Source organism: Argiope bruennichi, chromosome 1, assembly GCF_947563725.1.
Source record: "Argiope bruennichi chromosome 1, qqArgBrue1.1, whole genome shotgun sequence".
In the NCBI taxonomy this organism is placed as follows: domain Eukaryota; kingdom Metazoa; phylum Arthropoda; class Arachnida; order Araneae; family Araneidae; genus Argiope; species Argiope bruennichi.
In genome coordinates this window covers 17,349,676-17,371,487 of record NC_079151.1, presented here as the reverse complement: position 1 = coordinate 17,371,487, position 21,812 = coordinate 17,349,676, and the positions used below count along the sequence as shown (strand labels likewise).

The window sequence follows — 21,812 nt, the reverse complement described above, 5'->3', positions numbered from 1 at the left end:
TTCCTCCATGACGAAAATATCCAGGAAGCTACACGAATCTAAAACGAAACTAGAATGCGAATTTTATAAGAAACGCCACTGACGTTTTGCTTTCGCTTTCTGTAATGAAATAAAATGATCAGAAAAGTATCCAAATAGTTCCGATGGTTTCACCATTTATAGCTGTTTAAGGATTATATTTTGCATAATTATTGATGTAACAGCCATTAGAAAAATAAATCTTTTATTAACGCGCAACCATCATCACATTCGCTATTTCTCTCTTATCATTACTTGAAAAGTAAATACTAATAGATGCTCTTTGTTTTATAAGTTCATATTATTGCAAGGTAAATTAATTTTAAATTTTGAAAATTCCTTCATATAATATTAGATATTATTATAAATAGTAGTAATAAAAGGTTTTATAGTTTTTACATTTTCAACTGAATAGAAATTCTTCCATGAACATCAGTGCTATTTTATGGAGTCGTTGTAACAGTTTTAATTTTAGGATCTAAAGGTAAAGGTTCGATACCCGATTCCAACAAATATTTGTGATTTATTTTGGTTAAATTGGACATCAGGGACAATGTGGGATTTCCAGTGAAGTCGATTAAGTAACTAACTATCTAAGGCTGCTTATCTGATGAGCGGGGGGCTGTAGGCAGAGTGATGTAGAAAACTATTATCAGTTTTACTGTCAAATAAATAAAATCATAAAAAATAAATTTACAAATCTCGAAGAATACAAGTTATGTGAATTATAAATATAAGAATAGAAGCAATACTGCACTAAGTATAATTAATCATATAAGAGTATGTTTCATTCCATTCGCTTAATACAGCATTTAATATTTTAAAATAATAATAAATAGATATGACCCATAATAAATAAATAAACACATATGCATTTTTATGAAGTTATTGAATTAAATTGTCGAAATAAATAATCAACATGGTTACTTAACTTTAAAATATGTTGACTAGTTAAAAATATTAAACTAAATAGAAGAAAGAAGAGGCCTTAATATGTACTGTCTAGTGCCATTAAAAGCCTCAGATTAAAAATGACCTATCCTTCCATCGGCATGGTGTGAAAGTTTAACGAGGAATTGCTGACTGAGACGTCAACAGTGATTGGTCGGATTCAAACAAGTCCATATCAAAATAATCACCATGTAGCATCAAAAATGGAATGTTACTAAATAAAACCGAACTGTATTTCATGTTGGCAATTTTGATATCTTAATATATTTTACTAGCGATTTTTTAATGTTTAAATCCTTTACTCGAAAATGCAATTAATCTTATCAGAACGTTATAAAAGGATTTAATTAAATTTTTGTTATGTGCTGTTAAGAATTCTCGCAGAAATCGTGCGGAAACTTTGGCGATATCGATAAGAAACGAGTCGGCCTAGGTCGGCCGCCAACAGAGAGATAATTCGCCGCACGTCGCCAAACCCTGTAATCTCGTAGATTATTTCTGAAGATAATTTTTATGTCTCCTTCGAATTAAGGGTTTTCTTTTTAACTCTCAGGTAGCCGATTTGAGCTTGGCATTAATATACACGCCGGCACGCGCTTGAGTCCTAAGGAATCTTTTCTTCCACCTCGGTTGGGGATCCAGATGATTTTTATGTTAATCATGTTTCAGCCTCTTTTTTTTTTTTTTTCTTTGTTCTTTTGAACTCTTCTCGAATTTCATTTTCGTTCTCATTAGCATTTTATGAACGCACTGCCTCAATGTGTATTTTTTTAAAAACTAAAGGTATCTTCGAGGACATTATCTTTTAATATTCTGAAGAAGAAAACTGTCTCACCTATTTTTCCTCCTTTCCTTTTTTTTTTTTTAAAAACAAAATATCGTTGCATATTTTTCCAAGGTAAGTGAAAATTAAAAAGGATCACGGGTTGTGAAACACGGTGGTTGATTTTTTCCCCTTCCTTTTTTCATGCATTTTTTATTTAACTTAACTTGTTTCATTTTAGATGGAATTTTTTGTTTATTGACTACTTACTCTTTTCTTATGTGCTTGAGTGTTGAAATTTAATATAGCTACATGTTCTCGATGACAATCTATTTTAATGTTTTGTAACTTAATCAGCGATTACCGTTAAGCTGCCGGTATTTGATGGTGAATTCGAGAACAAATTGTTATAAATAATCCCTAACATTAATTTTAATGAACTATGAATGAAAGATTAGAAATAAAAAATAATTAAGATGAAAGAATTATGACTAAATATGTGAAAAACATAATAAAACAATACACTAATAAAAGTTCATTTATAAAATTCCGTTTTTAATAATTATAAATGAAAAATATTTCCGAGGTTTTATCGTTTAAAATAGTTAGAAGAAAACGTTAAGGAAAAAGGGGGGAACCTATTTCATTTTTTTTTTTTTTTGATGAATGATGTTACTTTTTAAAGTTAAATAATAATAATAATAATAAAAAGAATCAAGGATTATAAAATGCAGTCGTTAATTCTCTTTAAAATTTTCAAAACAGTTTTTTTTTTTTTTTTTTTTTTTTTTTACTAGGCAGTTTTTCAAAACAATTTTACTTATAGTAAATCAACCTTTAATATTGCATAGCATTTCGTGCATTATGCATTTAATTTCCTCTCATGGTTTTCAGTTTGAAATTCGTTTCGTTTAAACTAGTCAGTCTTAAAATGGATTTTCTGTAGAATTCCAAGTGATTTTATTTTGTTTTAAAAAAGGACAAATTAATTTCATATTGTTTAAATTCTACATCTTCGAATCAAAGCAATCAGTGGAATTCCGTTAATTCAATTATGTTGTCAGTTGCTTCATTTTTGATAGATTTTTTATAGGAATGCTGATTTATAATTTAAATTGGATGAATTATCGCCTCATATTGATGGCCAGCTTTTTATTATTATTATTATTATTATCGAAAGTTTTCGATAGCTTCTATTGCTTAAAATGGACTAAAAAATAATTTTCAACTCAAAATTTCGAAATTTCGTGTCAAATGTTTAAGAAGTTTTCATCAATTGTATATTTTTTCTATCCTAATAGCTCCACTCCTTTTTAGGTTAGAAAAGGAAATGATGCAGGGGAGCGAATGTTTTCTTGTATATCCGGACACACACACACAAAAAAAAAACATACCTGCGCCTGAATAGAGTTTCTTCTGACGTGAATTTTTTTAAAAAAGGGACAGTAACAGGAAAGAAGTGCATAATGAAATTATTTGGATTAATTAAACTTTAAATAAACTGAGATAGCTTTGATGAGTTAAATTTATCATTTTTAAAAGTCGGGAATTTTAACGTTTTTATTATTATTTAAATACACAAATAAATAATAAATAAATAAAGTAACAGTAGTAATATGCCATGTAGTTTTTCGTTCAAGGATATATTTTTCATAACCGGCAACGTGCCTTCTTTTTCAACATTCTCCCGTGTTACGAAATAAAACTCCTCGCATCCAATGTCAAGCTGTAAAAGGAACTGTAGAAATTCTTGCACTGAACAAAATCGTATTTCTTACCCTTTCTTACCGTTTTGTTATTTTCGGTGAGCGTGATCTGCGACCAAATGCGGGCGCTCGCGAAATTTGTCAGTTTAGTGCGCTAAATGTCTGCAGGTTATGAATCTTGATACTTCGCAATTTGTTGCAGTTTATTTTTAGAAGGAACGTTTTGAATTCTTCTATTTTTTTCCACCACCCCTCATTGGCCTAAGGCCCTCGAAACGAGGCGGAATGTACGTTGAGAAAAGGCATTGCACTGCAGTTGAATTGTTTTTGTTGGCTCTTAGTTAGGAATTCCTAAACCAACTTTTAATCGCGACGATGTAATTTCCTAATGTACGAATTTTCAGATCATTGTCGAGTTCGCAAAGCTTAAATTGTTACGGAATTATTGTCACATTAACGTTAATCGTTCTTTTATATGTTTTAGCGCTATAAAATGTGATCCCTATATCTAAAACTTTTCTAATTTTTATCAACTCGCCTTAAAAAAAGTTCTTCGGGTTAGATTCACGTCCAAGACTATTAAATACAGTAGTCATAGATCACATATTCCCCCTCATACTGACAGCCACTGATTGTGACATTATTGGTAATAAATATATTATCATTTATTGTGTTAAGGATGATAATTCATTAAATTTCACTGACTGTACTATTAGTGATAATAAATCATTATTGTTACAAATTATGAAGCTAATAATTTAATCGGGCGATTGCAAAATCTGTCAGGCAGGGTAAATTGAGGGAAGAGTAATTAATACATATAAAGATCATCCCTTCGGGTAAAAGATTCTGAAAAACCTCTAGTTGCGCAAGTCCAACCTTACTCACCTGAAGATCCTCATATACGCTGATTTGTGTGCAGCGATGGCATTGACCTCATACGAAGCTGATATTTTACTTTCTTCTCAGTTTATTTTCCTAATGAATTCATAAAATGAAATAGAATAATTCTTGTAATTGGCCGTGACGGAATCTTATCAAGTCAGGTTATTTCTGACAATTGAATAAAGGTGATAAATACTATATTGAAATGATTTATTTTGTGATTTGAATTGTAGAAACTGCGAATTCAGCTTAGAAATCCATTGGTTTTGTTTTTCAATCTGTCGACTAGAATTAATTAAATAATATTGAATCGTATATATTTTTTAAGTGCACGTAATGTAATTTAAAGAAAACAATTTTAATTGCGTAATATTAAGTCATTATACTTATTATTCCATGAAAGTTAAGTGCTTGCTACTTTGATATAATTTCCAATGTCTGTCTGCTGAGAAAATTGTGTTTGGAGTTTGAAAAATTAACTACCTATATAGTAAAGCCTCATAACATCATATGTTGAAATAGGTGAACATTTCTCAGAAAGTTTTATGAAAATCTGGAGCCTTCCGTTTGCTTCTTTCCACATAACTTTTTTGCATTTTCATCTTCATCCTCTCATCCTTCCTCATCATTTATCTCCTTTCCCATTGTATGATACGAAGTTTGTCATCATCAGAGAGTAGTGATGAAAAAAGAATTTTCTACATCCAACAAAACCCGCTTCTCCGTTTTTGGGATTCATTATATCTATTATTCATTGTATAATTTATAAATAAATGTAATTCCTTATATAAATTATATTATTCATTATATAAATTTATCCATCTAGGCATAAATTTCGGATTTAAATGTTTAGTCCCATTGTAAAGCAGCATTAGGGCTATTTTGGGACAGATCTCACAATTTTGAACCGCGGTCAGATGATGAGGGCGACACCTGAGCTGGTTCCCCCCTTTCCACACCAGCGGGAGGACGTTTGGCCCTGACGGATTTAGCGTGCAACAGACTCCTTACACGGCGGTGCTTCGGTGGAATCGGGTCTCGAACCTGAACGCTTACCTCTACGATCCGAGACCTTACCACCGCGGCCCCCACGGATTTAAATGTAAATGTATCGATAACTGTACTTTTTTATATAGCCAGTTAATGTGGTGTCTATTACCGGAGATTTTACTGTAAATAATACTGATATTGATTGAAATTGCATGACTTTGCGTTATTGAATGAAAACGAAGCTGTTTTTTAACAGTCATTTTTGACTTTGTAATGATCATTAAAGAATTATTAAATTTTTGAAAAGCTTTCCTAATGTCAGGAACAGGGAACTTTCCTAATAGTGGACTTTTTTGTGTATCTTATCTTTGAAATAACGGATCAGATCATTATTTTTAATTTAAATCAATTATCCTTCGAGGCTTTTTTGCTCAATTCAAAATATAAGTGAAGAATTTGGTGTTTCTGTTTACTTAAATATTTCTCTCAATGAATATAATTCTCGTTAAAGGGGAGAAAAATTGTATCTGCAATTAAAATTCACTCATTTTTTCCCCCTTCATAATATAAACATTTCATTAGTGCTCGAAATTTCAGAAATCTCGCCAACTGATATGGTGATTCTCTTTCTCCCGATTGCTTCGATTTTTATATTAATTAAGTACGCCTCAAAACATTTCTTCTGTTATTTATAAATTAATGATTGCGTTTTTGAAGGCTTAAAAATTTTACATCAAGAGACTGAATGACTATAAAGAAGTTACCTCACTGTATGAACTATTCTGACCTTCACTTTAGCTATAACCTGGAAAATCTTGCATCTCCTTTAGAAATAGAGATTTGTCTGAAATTCGTTATTTTTTTCGTTGCCATTCAATCAATTGGTGACTCATCGAATTTGATATTCCCCATCCTTCATTGCTCCTCTCGACATAAACTCCTTTGTTATTGACACTCCAGTCCTAACTTTTATCTCAAAATCAATCTCATGGAATTTCCCTTGCACGGATGTTGCAAAAGAAAGATTTCTTCTCCTCCTTTTTGACCAATCGAAACTCTTAAGGAGTGAATAAAGCATTTATTTTATCGAATGACATTTTTTTAAAATTTTATTTCAATGCAGTACTAAAATAGTTCGAGCGATTTTAACTTTCACCTATACGAAGTACCAAGATTGTAATCGTTTAAAAATTCAAACTCGAGATTTTGACGAATTTACAATTTTTAAAAATCTCTGTTTTTCGAAAAACACATTTTTAGCAATATGTCTCTCTGTCTGTTACAAATATAAGGCAAAAAAAAAAAAAAAAAAATGCTTTGAGGTAGACAGATGAAATTTAACATACTCTCTTTACAGCCAATTTGCAGATTTCTATTAAATTCTGAACAAAATTCGTTCTGAGAAATTCTGTCTGCCCTTCTGTCCGAATATACGTTAATACGATGACTACAAAAGGAAAAGAACTTGATGGATAAAATTTAGTACAAAAATCTAACATTTTTAGTGTAGACGGTCTATCAAAGTTTGACCCAATCCAATTTGTATTCAGAAACATGCAAAAGTGGCGACTCAAAAATGCAGAGATATGTCAAAATTTGTATGCGATTTTTGTGACTTCAAGTGTAATTTTTTTTCTTCTAATTTTTGTTTCAGTTGGTTAGGAAAAACGCGTCTAAAACAAAAATTCGATTTTTGGAAACTATTAACCATTTATCAGGGATAAATCGCCAGAAGAAAAAAAACTTGCCAAGGACCACGATATAGATTCAGTATAACGCGAAATGCATGCCAAAGGTAACTATTTCGTAACTTGTAAACCAATGTTATGTAAGGCCTTCTCTAGGAAAGTAGTAAGTATGCGAGAAAATTTGGGAGAGACCCGCTGGTGCGCTCTTTTTGTAATGATTCAGTGAAATTTCAAAATTCACTGCATTCAATTATTACACCTGATGATGATGTCCATAAAATTAAAAGAGAGAGAGAGAGAGAAAAGTGGTAAGAAGGAAACTCATATTCTTTCAGTTTTTTTCTTCTTTAAATTGAAGCAGCAAAACTTTAATAACGAACCAGTATTCTCCTGAAGCAAAGCTTCGCATTCTCTTCAGAACTTAAAAATATTTTATCAGTTCAAGTCACCATCGGCTTTGTTTCTCTCCTCAGTGAATGGTGGCTGGTCAACGTGGAGCCCCTGGTCCGAATGCACTGTTCGCTGTGGCCGAGGTACGCAGCAACGATCTCGACTCTGCACCAATCCCGCCCCGCTCAACGGAGGGCGGGCCTGCTCGGGCGAACCCCTGCAGAAGTCCGACTGCACCTCTCTCTGCCCCGGTAAGCGATCCTTATTCATGCACATTCCGCACTTTCACATCTGTTGCTGCTCATGTTTCATTCATGGTCATTGCATCTGCACGATGGTCGTCTTTTCGATTAGTCTCTTTATTAGTCTTTGCTAGGACATGATTTTCATCTCTGCGTTTTTGTTGCTTTTTAGTTTATTATTATTAATAAATTATTCATTGTGTTCTTCTTGTTTCCTGAAGTCCAAGTAATTATGCTTTTTTCAGTGATGTGACCAGGATGAATGGAAACTGAGGCTGATATTGATAATTTGATATGTTTGTCCCCTCCCTTCCAATTCACCAATGTCACAATAAAGGTAAATGATATTCGGGGTTGGAAAACTTTTTCTGTCCCATTTAGCCTGACAAATGCGCTTGCATATTCTTCCGCCGCTGCGCCTCCCTATGATTGGTATCCGAGCTATCTCTTCCCTTCAAGCCTCTATCTATTTACTTCCTTTATTTAAAAGCATCACCATTGTACGATGGTGTTTAGCTAATTGCACATCTTGTGAATTTGATTCCAACAAGTGCTTGAAGTATACTGAGACTTCATATTGACCTTTAATTTCATTCAATCTTCATCAATCAATCCTCTTTTCTTCCAAGTACATTAAGGGTGGTCAAAGGTTCATTTTTTTTTCAGAGGAAACATTTTTGTAATCAAAATGTTAATTCCACAAACAGAGATGTATAGAACAAAAGAGCCTTTCCAAAATCTCAAAATAATAATAATAATAATGATTTTTAATATGTCTAGCTGCGCAACTGTTACCTTAATTAATATGTGTAGGTTTATAATGTAACCAGTAATTTTTTTTCCATTATTTTTCTGCAAAAAATTTAGTCACAAGCTCAAAATGAAAAGACCAATAAGCGAACGGTGATTAATTACCGCATTATAAGAAGTATAAATAATGGAAATTATTTGATACATTTTAAGGGAAAGTTTTAAGTCAAATGGTTCTTTAAATTTATTTTATTTCAGTTTTCAAATCTTGAATGATTTTCACCTGAAAAAATATACTGCGAGACGATTCATAAAATATAGCGTTCACGTTCTTGAGGTTTGACCTACTGTTTATCTCCTATTAGTTACAATATGTAATGGATACTCACTACCACTTTTGCCCCAAACAATAATTTAATTCAATCGATAACTCTGAGAAATGTAAAAATGCATAAAATTTCAATCGCAATTCTATTAAACATCTATCGAATAGGGAATTCTTTTGTAATCGCTATCCAAAAGGAATCCGTTTGGCAAAAAATTTAACGATTGGCGAACATTTCGCAAGAATGAAAGTGGAAACGTACCATAATCTTAAGTCTAACTAATGATTATGATAACTGAGAAGACTTAAGTAAACATAAATTTCGAAAAATCTACCTTTCTATATAATTCATTGACAGGAAAGTGTCTTAAAATATCTATCTGGTTGAAGGGAGGGAGATCAACTCAATTTCAATAAGACTGTCTTAGGTGCAAACATTAATTTAAGTGACTCCTTCTTCTTATAGATGAATGAAAATAGCTTTTTTAGAGTACCTGACAAGAGTAATTTAAAATAAATAATCATTCAATTTTAATAAAGCGCGAGTCAAATTTTATTTGAAATTGAGATTCGGATAGCAGCACAAGAACTCGGAAAGTGACATCGCATCGTCTAACTATTTTTATTGGTTACTCTGATAACCAATGATTGATTAAAAGTAAGAAACATGATATACTCTTAGCCTGAACCCTAAAACTGAAAACAAATTTGATTTGGATGTCAAGTTTTTTAAAAAAGTTTTAATTATTTTTTCTTCTACATTTAGTTTTAGAAATATTTTATATCCTCGTAAGCATCTGAAAAATAAAATGGGCCCTTTGAAACTTTGGCAAAGCGATTTCTTAGTGGCTTATTTCATCTCTGCTATAATTTACAAGTGCTTTGGTATATTTTTATATACTTTTATAATTAAATAATTGCTTGGTAGTTTTGTTCATTCCACAAGAAAGAATCGAACAATACAAACCGCATCAACTCATACAACCAAATCGAATCGGAATCGTTCGAAACGTACCTGGGCATTCCGCGTCACCTGACGGCGCTACGACACACGTGTTCAGCATTCCTTCGAGCTTGTTTGTGAAGGCTCCCATTATTTATGGACATCATAATTACTGGATACTCGGGATCCATACGTGAGGCATTTCGCAAATTGTTTTATTTCCCGAGGAATGCAGACAGGTTGAATGCGCCTCTGACACATTTATCACCGGAATTTCGCTTAATGCAGTGAATCTGCTCAAAGGGATTTAAAACTGTGACGGAGGCATAATTCCAGCTCGTTGAAAAACAGTTAAACTATGTTACCATTTAATGCTACACCGAAGGGTAGAATTTTATTTAGTGTATTTTTGTTGAATTATGCGTGATAAATAGTACACAATGAAATTTTCTGCTTAGTTTTCAAATGTATTTTAATGAGTTCACTTTTTAAAAACTAGCGTGTTTTTTTTTTTTTTTTTGTACTTATTGTTTTTAAGAATTATGGTTGAAGAAACTCGTCCAGTATTTCTTTAATAAATTTAAATGGGATTTAATTTTTTATAGAATAAATCATTCTCAAGTGTAATCATATCTTTATATACTATCTTAAGACAACTGGAAACATTTATACTTTCCAAAAATTGATTTTTCAGTGTTTGTCCATTAAAATAGAGGATATCTCACTGATTACAGAATTGTATGATTTGTATAGGTTTGAAAAGTGAAAAGTTTTAAAAATATCTTTTAACAATGAATCTTCTGTGCAGCTTCTATGATTGAAAGATAGAGTTTTTTTTTTTTTTTGCCTTAAAGCATTCTATTCATTACAACCGCATGAAATTTTATACAACATTATCTATAAACTTTATGCATCTATTAAACATATTTTTATTTTTTCTTGGCTAAATTATTATTCTTTAGAGGGTTATTTATCATGCAAAACATCATAGAATTTTTAAATTTTCAAGTTGAACGACATTCATTTTTTTTAGAAATGTTTTTTATCATCATGTTTAAATGAAAATAATTTCACTGAATGATTTTACTCAAAATTTTTTTTCTCAGCTTACCAATTTATGGTTATGAGCTTGAAAATTATAGCATTACAACATTAATTCAATTTCCCATTAAAAAAAAAATACTTTAAGAAACAAATATTTCTCTACTGTTTTGTAATTCGTTCTACATGCTGTAAATTTCCAATCAGATAATAACTTCTATTTGCGAGAAAATCCCTTTTATTTATAAGGTATTTCGGTTATTTTCATTGTCGAGAACTTTTAAGTTCACTTAAAAACAATTTCTCTTCTATTTCTTTTTGACTCCATATTTTTTTTTGATTCGCTCTTTATAACAGATATCCACATTCCTTTTTTTTATGACTACAAAAAAACAGTGAAATCGTAATTTCATGCCGAATTTTATTTCCCCCTTTTTTATTAGTTTTGTAATTTTTTATTAATTCTCTCCTCCCACTCGCCCGTTTTTAAGTTTCATTGTAAGCAATACGCTTTTTAAAACAATTTTTATCAGCATGAGCATAAATTTCTAAATTCTTGTTGAACAAAAAATGATTAAAATTCTTCTATGATTTCATAAATGTTACATTTAAAGAATGTTATTTTTATTTTTTCCTTATCAAGCCTTATTGATAAGCAGAATTAATACATAACAGTATATATATAACAGCAGAATACATACATACAGTATTAATTCTGCTGAATTCGATACAGCAGAATTAATACATAAATAAATAAAATAAAATATATAATAAAATAATCGATGCAACGTTGAAATCAAGTTTCGAAAGATTTTGAATCCACCGTGAAGTGGATGAAATGAACTTTGTAATTTCTCTTTTCTAGAGTTTTTAATGCCTAAACTTCTACTAAATTATTTTCTTCCGTTATTTTGTTAACGGTGAGTTTGCCATATTGAAAGATATAATTCTTCTTGGATACCAAAAAAAGATTATAATTCATGAAACATATAATTTCATATAAATTCTTCTCCTTTATAATTTTAAATGTTATGAAAATGTTTTGCTTATGTCTATTTTATTCCGAACAAACTCAAAATATCTTTTAGGATCAACCATTAATTTATAAAAATAACGCTATACTTCTTTCAGTGACGGAGTGAGGGTCAGTAGCGTCTGAACCATAGTCATCAGTGCAATAGTAAGTGTTATTGGCGCCCATGGCATAGTATTTTTTCGCCCCCTTATCATATTTGATTTTAAAAAGTAATATACACTCATTTCTTTTCAATGTGCTTAAAAATGGCACCCTGAGCACTTATTCTTTATCGTTACGCCACTGATCAATCTCAAACAGGTGTAAAATGAAGTATATTTAAAATGGTGAGAAAATTTTAATATAAGGGAGAAAAAAAACATTTATATCTCAAATCTTATACATAAATTTTTCAAAATAAGTAAAAAAAATATTCCTTGTTCATCTTGAATCTTTCCCAATTCATTACAAAGAAGAAAAAAAAAAAAAAAAAAAGATTTTACATAAAAGCTTTAGGAAATGGAAAAATTCGTAACACGTCACGGCGCAACGCATACATTTCATATAGCTGAACGAATATGACAACAAAGCCATTATTTCTCTTAATACTACGTTAAAACATAAAAATCACGTTCACACGAATAAATATGCCTGGATATTTATTGAATTAAATGCAGCATTTTAATGCCATGTTCTATTGACTTGAGAGATATTTCGGGTAAGAATCGAGGAAAAACGTTCGAGTAAATGAAAAGCCCCTTCGGTGTATTCTTCTGGGATGAATACTTCTTGTTCCAGACGCTTCAGTGGTACGTGAGGAAGTGGAAAAACGTCTCGCAGACATACGGGAAGAAGCTGATAGCATCTCCCACCAGATGCCGTTGTCATCTTTCCGTGGAAGGGAAGATCGGAGGGCCGATAAAGGTGGACAAGGTCGGAAGGGGGGGGGGTCATCACGTGCGCGGGAAAGGAGGTTACGAAGAAAATGGGCTTATCCGCTCTGCAAGAAATGCTGAGGAAATGAAGTCTACATACTTGGAACGCTCTCTTATTGAAAATAGTCACCATTGGCGTCCAGATATCTTGCCAGGAATATTGGCTTTTATTTAATTTGAATTTAATTACTTATACTTCATGTAATTCTGTCAAATTGTTAGACTTTAGAGCCGTACTATTTTAATAATCTCGTGTATGTTCTAATCTTTGAGCATATGAAAATTCACATAGGAGAATGCCTTATGACATGATTCCATTAGAAACGTAATTTCTCCTTCCCATCTATTAGCTTTCTCGCATTACAATTTCATTTTTTTATTCGTCGTTTAAACTATACGGATATTAAACAGATTCTCTCTCTCTCTCTCTCTTTTTTCTTCTTATCTTTCAACAATGAAAGAAAATCATGCGATTGGACATTTGATGAAACTGTAAAAACGGTTTGAATTTCAGAGCAACAGTCTAATCTATTATTAGAAAATAAACAAAATTACTTTTAAAAATTTGAAAAATTAATAAACTGATATAATTAAAAGTTTTTTTAAAAACTTGTTATCGAATGAAAAATTGGATTCATTCCCTTGAAATCTTTTTTTTCTTTCATTTTTTAAAAAATTTTTAAATCATTTTTTTTTTGTATTTATACAGTTATTAATTGCTAATTGCGAATTTTAATAAAAGACAGAACCAAGATATGTCTTTTAACACTTTCAACGTTACCGACGAGATATCTCGTCTTTCAGATACTTCCAATTACAGGTTTCTGTGGGTTAAAATTTGTCTCTTATGCCAGTTTAGATAAAAAGCGAAGGTATTCTTCAGATATGTATTATAAAGTTCAACCTATCTAAACTGGCATAAGAGACAAATTTTAGCCCACAGAAACCTGTAATTGGAAATATCTGAAAGACGAGATATCTCGTCGGTAGCGTTGAAAATGTTAATATCTCAGTCCTTTTCTACAAATATGAATAAATCAATTGTAATGAGATTTTTTTAAAGTTGCTGAAAATTTATACGATATATATATATATATATATATATATATATATATATATATATATATATATATATATATATATATATATATATATATATATATATATATATATATATATATATATATATATATATATATATATGTATATATATATATATGTATATATATATATATATATATATATATATATATATATATATATATATATATGTATATATATATATATATATATATATATATAGAGAGAGAGAGAGAGAGAGAGAGAGAGAGAAATCGCATGTATTTAAATATATTATATGTTTAAATACAAGGTGATGCTGGAAATTAAAGCCGTCTTTAGAGATAGTGCAATTAAATTATTATTCTTAATATTGTATGAAGAAATAATCCTGCGAAGTTTTTATATTGATTGCAAATTTTTCAAAATTTTATCATATCAAATTGTTAAATGCTGTCACTGAAATTCATAATTGTAATATTTTATAACAGTTTTATAACATAACATCTTAACAGTTTTCTGGCAGAGGGGAAAAATGTCATTATATCATATCTCTATCTTGAATTTACTGAGGAGTGTATAAATACAAATATGATGCTCATGCTTTTGTCTCAATGATTACTGCAAAACCAGCATGCCTATATGTAGAAGTTTCGCACATTGCTTCTCCTTAAGAATAATTGAAGCGACTTTGTGGCAACACAGTGTCATCCTGTCAGGATGTTGTTCCCATAGGCCAAGTCCCTGTTTATCGGGAAGGCACTCAAATCTCTTGCCAAGGATCCTCCCCCCCCGCTCTCCCCTTTGTATCGCATTAATTAAGAATTCTGTTTAGCACTTCCTCAAAAGATGCTGGCGAGACGCGTGGGAGGGGTGGTCGTGATGTCGTTTGGACAGGAGAGAATGAACATCGATTTCTCATTAGATGCTCTGCTTCCATAGAAGGCCGTCTCGTTGTGTGCTTTGAATAACAAAGGCCGGCCGCGGAGCTTGCCAATTTTCTTTGATGTGGTAGCCAAAATTCGAACTTCCTTTCTCCTGTCCTAGATGTAACCCTTTCTTTCGTGTCTTCTTTTATTCTCCCCCCCCCCATCTTTATAAATTCTTCTGTCTGTTTTTATGTAAGCTTATATATCCAGAGTTTCTCAGATTAGCAATATTTTCATGACTTTTATTAATGAAAATGAACTATTTAATTAATTTTCCTAAAGCTTACTAAAACTTCCCATCTTTAATACTTGCAAAGCAAAATTTGAAGAGGCATAACTAAGGTTACAATTGCCATATAACAAATAATTTGTTGAAAATTGTATGACCAAGTACAACGAAATTTAAATATATTTAATGTTCACCCTCGGTGGAATTCAAATGTGGACTAAAGTAAACGTATTTTTACAAAATATTAATATAGTAAATGCAAAAAATATGCTTATATAAAATCCTCTTATTGCTTGCAACTATGCGCCTTTGCTTATCATACTGCAACTTTTTAAGTATATAAAATGTAATTAAAAAGACTAATTAATTAATTGCCATGAAACCATCTCATATTTTGTAATATTTATGAGAAATAACTACTTATTATTACAAAGCTTACAAAATATTTATCTGTTTCTCTCTAATTCAGTAGATTTGCTTGTCATTGAAACTCCCTCATAGAGAGAATTCTTTCAATCATCTTGATAATGAATTTAATTGTTAAATGAGTTTATTTTGTAATAAGTTTTTGTTTTTCCAAATTTCCAATTTTTTTTTCTTTTGTGAATATACTAAGAATATAAAATCATTTTCAAGTATTTTTAATTAGAAAAGAAACTACAGCTGAATAAAATATATTCGTTCATTTTGAGTTATTTCTTGGGGGGTGAGGCATTAAACTATAATTTTTTGCTACTACTATATTATTGGCACTGACCTACAGTGATCTGGTAGTTCGACTTCAGAACTGAAAAGTTCTAAGTCTAAAATCCAGTTTCTTTATAGATTCAAATATAATCTTGGTACTGGTTAAAAGTCAGCTATCTTTCCATTAGTATGGCGTGGTAGCTTGAAGAGGAAGATTCCAACTGTACTTTTGCTCTTGTTCATTTACCTTACAATAATTTTTATGCTTTTTCGAAATATAGTGTTGATATAACCAAAATAACTTGCACTCGTACATGAAATGCGCCCACACACACTGGTTGCATATATACAACAGGAATTATTAAACATTATTATACGACAGGAATTATTAAACATTATTATACAACAGGAATTATTAAATATTATTATACAACAGGAATTATTAAACATTATTATACAACAGGAATTATTAAACATTATTATACAACAGGAATTATTAAACATTATTTCAGAAAATTTTGCATTCCTATAAATATTTGAGATAAAAAAAAGAAAGCCTTTTTTGTATCAAAAATAGTGTTTCTAATATTATATTTGTCCTTGTAATTTTTTTTAAATAGCTATATTTTTTATTGAAAATTTAATCCATGCTTTTTTAATTAAATAAATTACAAATAATGATTTTTTTAACATAAGAAAATTTAACTGAACTTTATCTAATTTTTAAGTATTTAACAGCGCATTGCTAGTTTTTATTTCCATCTTTTATTTATTTTTAAATCAAACTTGAATTAAATAAAAAATGAATGTCTATAAAAATGTTAAAAAAATTTATTAACAAACTAACATTAATTACATTTGAAAAGTTTAATAACGCATAAAATATAATGTAAATTATATATACATCGAAGAATTCTCAGGAAGGAATTATACTTTTTTTTTGAGAGTGAAGTCACTATTTTTAAAATACTATTAAAATACTTAATAGAAATAAAATACATGAAATTAGAAATAAAATAAGAACTATAATAAACATTAATCATTTTTATTTTTAAACTGTTCTTTATTTCAATATACCGAATATCGTTTAATAATTATAGGTTTCTACCAATGAAATTATATTGTCTCGGACTTCGTAAAAGAATTTCATTCGTATCTAAACATAGCGCAAGGACAGCCTTGAACCAAAACAAAGCAAAACCCACCCCCTGTTCTTGCATATTACCATCTCCATCTTTCATTGCGCCGAAATTATATGCATTTTCTGCAAAAATACGATAAATTTTTTTTTCCCCACCGGAATCGAGGTCTTCAATTATAAGCTAAATTAAAAACCATTTTTCCTGACAAAGAACAGCCGACCTTTTTCTTTTTATATCGGCAAATGAGAGCGTCAGCGGAATAACTTGAGTGTATTTAACGACGTCGTTTCAACCCCCGCTGTCTAATTAAAAAAAGAAAAAGGCAAGACAGCAATGAACTTGGCTGGCCATTTGCATCGATTTCAAATTGACGTACTTCAAGCCTTGATGATGCCTTTAAAAGGCAGGTTAAAAATGGCTGGAACACATTGGGAAAAATTGCCCTCACCCCCCTCCTCCTTGTTTGGGTAATGATGGTTCCCTCAAAGTAGAGGTCACCGGAGATTTTTCTTTCTATTCGTACAGACGAAGAGAAATCGAGGGGGTGCGTTAATCGATGACGATTTTTATATCGGTATGCGAATCATTTAAGTGGCAGTTAATGTTCTACTCAACTTTCCAAGAATTTTTCGTTATATATAATTCAGATCTCCCCTCTTTTTTTTTCTTTCTATTTTTTTCCCCCTCTCGAAATGTAAGTGAAATTTTTTGAATATCTGACAAATAATTTTCTTTAGTAAATGTAAAGAATAAATGATAAAAACCACCGTGATGGTTTCCCTAGTTTTAGTTAATGCTTTCCCTATTTTAAATATTCCTTTAGGCTTAAATAAGAAACTTTTACAGATTTGAAATTTTTTTTTTTTTTTTACAAATTTACTTTAGAATTTTTACAAAAAAATATTTACAACGTGCAAATTAAACCTTTCAGACACACAGTTTTAGAGGTTTAAAAAGTTGCCCGGTAGTTGTAATGTAGTAGTTTCAACCATTTGATGCATTTTTCTTTTTTCATGCATCCAAATGTAAGCAAGAGGGGTAATCAAAGCTCATTACTTCATTCTGCCCAAAGGTGCAGGGAAAAATCTGAATGACCTGAGCATCGCGACATCATTGGTGAGAACTAAAGTCCTGTTCCAACAGCCTGTTGCCTTTCCGGATATGATCGTAAATCCGCGAACTGACCCATTGTAGGACCACCCCCGCCTGTATCGTCGGTCGGTTGCTTCCCACAAATTGTCAGTAAAATGAACAGGCATCGGAGAGTCACGGTAAACCACAAGAGAGGGGAAAGAGGACAAAATGCACCTGTCTGAAGATGCGTACGTGCCGTCAGAACGGGGATTAAGGTTGAACCTTAAGGACCATCACCGGTCACGGTACAAAATCTCCCATAGGAGGCAAATCGCGTCATTGGTAGAGGGTAGCCACATCAACCACATCGCCAGCAAGAATCAAACACCATTTTGTAAGAGGGAACAAATTATAACAGTAGAGATAAATATATCACCACACTGATAAAGTATTTATTGTAAATAAATTAAAAGTATTAATGTAAAAGTTCAGTCAAAATATAACAAATAGAAATGTCTAATAACACAAACCATTTAATAAAATATTAGAGATAAAGAATATTTAAGATAGCAAAACAACTTTTAATGTATTCATTAATTCAACCTGAATCGCAATGAAACAATATTATCTTTTAGCGAAGCAGTATTAAAAATATATATACAATTTTCGTTCGGGGTAATATTTACCAATTTTATTTCTTTTCTTTCTTTAATAATGCTTTCTTTTATTTGGAATGTAAAGTATTTTATTTATGTTTTTTAAAATATTTTTATGCATTTTTATTTTTAATTGCGTTATGTTTGTAAATTCGAATTTTATAATTGATTTCTCACATTTTCTGATTTGTCGAAATTTTGAAGTTGCGTACTCTTGAGAACAATGCACTATTTTAATAGTTCCAATAATTAATCACCAATTAATTAATTAATATAATAACAACTTTACTCCTATAAGTAGTGAATTTGAGAAAAACTGATATAAAGATTTCATAATAAAATAAGAATAAATTTTAAATTAAAAAATAAAAATAAATATTACAAAATAATTAAAATAAAAGAAAATACTTTTCAGTACATTGATAAAAGGGATACATTGCACAGTTTTCGATTTAATTTTAAAATATTGAATCGATTAAGCTTTATTTGAGCAGTAAACAAGGTTGCAAGGTAAAAATCCGTTTAAAATTGTTAACAAAAATAATATTTTTTTGAATTTATGAATGGCATAAATTAAAAAGAAAAGGACACAATTTTATTTGAGCATTTCATAAACATCATGAGTAATTTTATGTTACTCAATATCTCTTCCACTTCTTTCTTTCTTCCAAATTTTTTTCATTTTAGTTATATAAAATCAAAATGAAAACTGCAAGAAAATACATTTTCTTTGCCGTTTATTTAAAAGAAATTGCCCCTTTTTAATAAATTCGAGAGATTTGTTTTAGAATAGCCGGATGAAAAATCAAGTTCTTTTTCTATATCGAACATGATTCTCTTTTGGGAAAGTGAATGGTAGATAAATATAATAAAGGCAATAGTTAACAAATAAGATTATATCGAAATGTTTTAATGGATTAATTCTCTTTTTATTTTCAATAATTAAAAAAATAAAAAAATTTTTAATTTCTATAATCATTTTAAATTAAACTAATCAGCTTTATTTCATTTTGACTATTATTGAATTCTAGAAAAGTAGTGCTTTTAATGATTTTTGCTTGAGGAACCAAAAGAAAATAAAAACAACGGCAGAATTTTACATATTTGAAACAAAACCAAACATAAAAAAATGTTTTGGATTGAAAAAAAAAAAATCGATTGCGATTGGGCGAAGAAAAAACATTGTTCTTCGAGATCTTTGAATCTTAAAAAGGCACTATTATCAAACAAGAAATAAAAATGTTTGTGCTTTAATCCGTTTTTCTCGTTTAAGTAACCCAGATTCCTGTTTCCATTCAACGAACGACCATCATTTCGCTAAATACTCCGAATTCTCAGGAGGAACGACCGAGCCCCATCTTTTAGCGGAAAACACCGAACTATATATCTATATAGATAGCCAAAAACAAACAAACAAAAAAGTAACTTTTCTCAACAAATGGAAAAATAAAAGAAAGATAAATATGAAGCAACAAATATAACAAAAAAAGAATCGAACAAAACAAACCACTTTTTCTCTTTTGTCATCAGCGATGTAACTAAACGAAAAAAAAAGTATCAGAAAAAAATTGCTCTTATCTCTGATTGGTTACACTCTGTTCTGCAGATGATGATGCAATCATCATCATCATCATCATGACGATGGCTTCTCTTTTTTGGCCTGGCAGGGAGTAATGAAACGGAGTTCTCATACGGTCATCGAACATCAACTGCATTGTATCGATAGCAGTTGTTAGGTGGATAGATTGGCCTGGCTTTCCGGGAGCCAATTTTCTACAGTATCTTTCTAGGGGTCCACAAAGGACTGAAATGTCCCGCTTTCATTTTCTTTTCTCTTTAAGGGACACAAAAAGGTTTAATATTGGTTGCAACGCTTGGTTGCCCAAGTGGATGTAGCCTTTTATTGGCTGTATAATTGAGAATGAATATTTTCTGCACTAAAATACCTATTTCCTTCAAAGTAACCAAAACATATTTCCATTATCTCAGAAGCTGCGCGTCAGCAAGAAAAAACGATGATGCTCCAACGTCTCAAATGATTCATATTATTCATACAATAATAATTTATTTATGAAGTTGCTTAAACCTTTTTTTTATCATCATTTTTGATTCAAAAAATGATGAAGCTCCAACGTCTCAAATGTTTCATATTATCCACACAATAATAATTTATTTATGAAGTTGCTTAAACCTTTTTTTATCATTATTTTTCATTCAAAAAATGATGATGCTTCAACGTCTCAAATGATTCATATTATTCATACAATAATAATCTATTTATGAAGTTGCTTAAACCTTTTTTTATCATCATTTTTTATTCAAAAAATAATGAAGCTTTAACGTCTCTAATGATTTATATTATTCACGCAATAATAATTTATTTATGAAGTTGCTTAAACCTTTTTTTATCATCATTTTTGATTCAAAAAATGATGATGCTTCAATGTCACAAATGATTCAGATTATTCACACAATAATAATTTATTTATGAAATTGTTTAAACATTTTTTATCATCATTTTTGATAGAAAAAATTTCTGACTATCTCTTTTTTTAACGAAAATTTTTTCTGCAACTTCTAATGTCCATATATATTTAAAAAAACTTATTGTTTTAGGCTTTGAAGAGAAAATTTATTCACCATCGTATTTGAAAGACCGCAATGACTTTATTACATTATTATTTGGATGAATTTTTTTAATTAAAATATTGTCTTTTGAATCTCTTTTTTTTCTGTACAAATTTTTTGAAATAATAGATCGAACTTTGGTAATTCGAGCTTGTTTCGTTGGGATTTTACGACATAAAAACAGATTGCAGAATTTATCAAAGCATTGATTTCTATAAATTTCGACAAAAGAGGGACTATAAAGGGGGATTTTTTTTAGCAATTAGATATTTCTTTGATCGTCAGTGCATGCGTTAAAAAATGTGCAGTGTAAAACAAATTATTGAATAAATATTTAGACACTGACGTTTTTTTATTACTTATTTTAATATGTTTATTTTTGTTAAAATATTTTTATTCTTGTTTGGATTTAGAAAAGTAGTTTTCGAAATTCATATTATGTTCAATATTGTTTAGATGCATATGTTTAAAGTGGACGCACTCTAATATAATAGAACATAAGGAATAATTAATTTGTCATAAAAGTATAAAGCTAGCCAAACTTGAAATTATACATGCTTACGAGCTAAAGAAACCGGCAAAGTTTATTTTTATTACGAAAATGTATGACGTTACTCCGTCTGAAAATATTTCATCGATCAAATCAAATGAATTTCAAGTTATATTAATTTCTATTATTTTCATGGAAATTTCATTGCATTATGGAATGAATTTTAAGAGAGTGCAGTTTCGCATTTTTAGCACCTTTTACATCTTTATCATTAAG

General features: G+C 30.2%; 1 protein-coding gene across 5 annotated transcripts in view; it reads left to right on the top strand.

Moving 5' to 3' along the window:
* The window catches only part of LOC129963467 (netrin receptor UNC5C-like), a 105,447-nt gene that overhangs the window by 46,296 nt on the left and 37,339 nt on the right, over positions 1–21,812 (top strand). For 4 of the 5 annotated variants that reach the window (XM_056077895.1, XM_056077887.1, XM_056077879.1 and 1 more), the window contains exon 5: positions 7,475–7,642. The exons of the other annotated variant lie outside the window; for it this stretch is intronic. In XM_056077895.1, the coding sequence (XP_055933870.1) occupies positions 7,475–7,642 (168 nt within the window). The remainder of the gene's footprint in view (positions 1–7,474; positions 7,643–21,812) is intronic. 5 annotated transcript variants of the gene reach the window in all.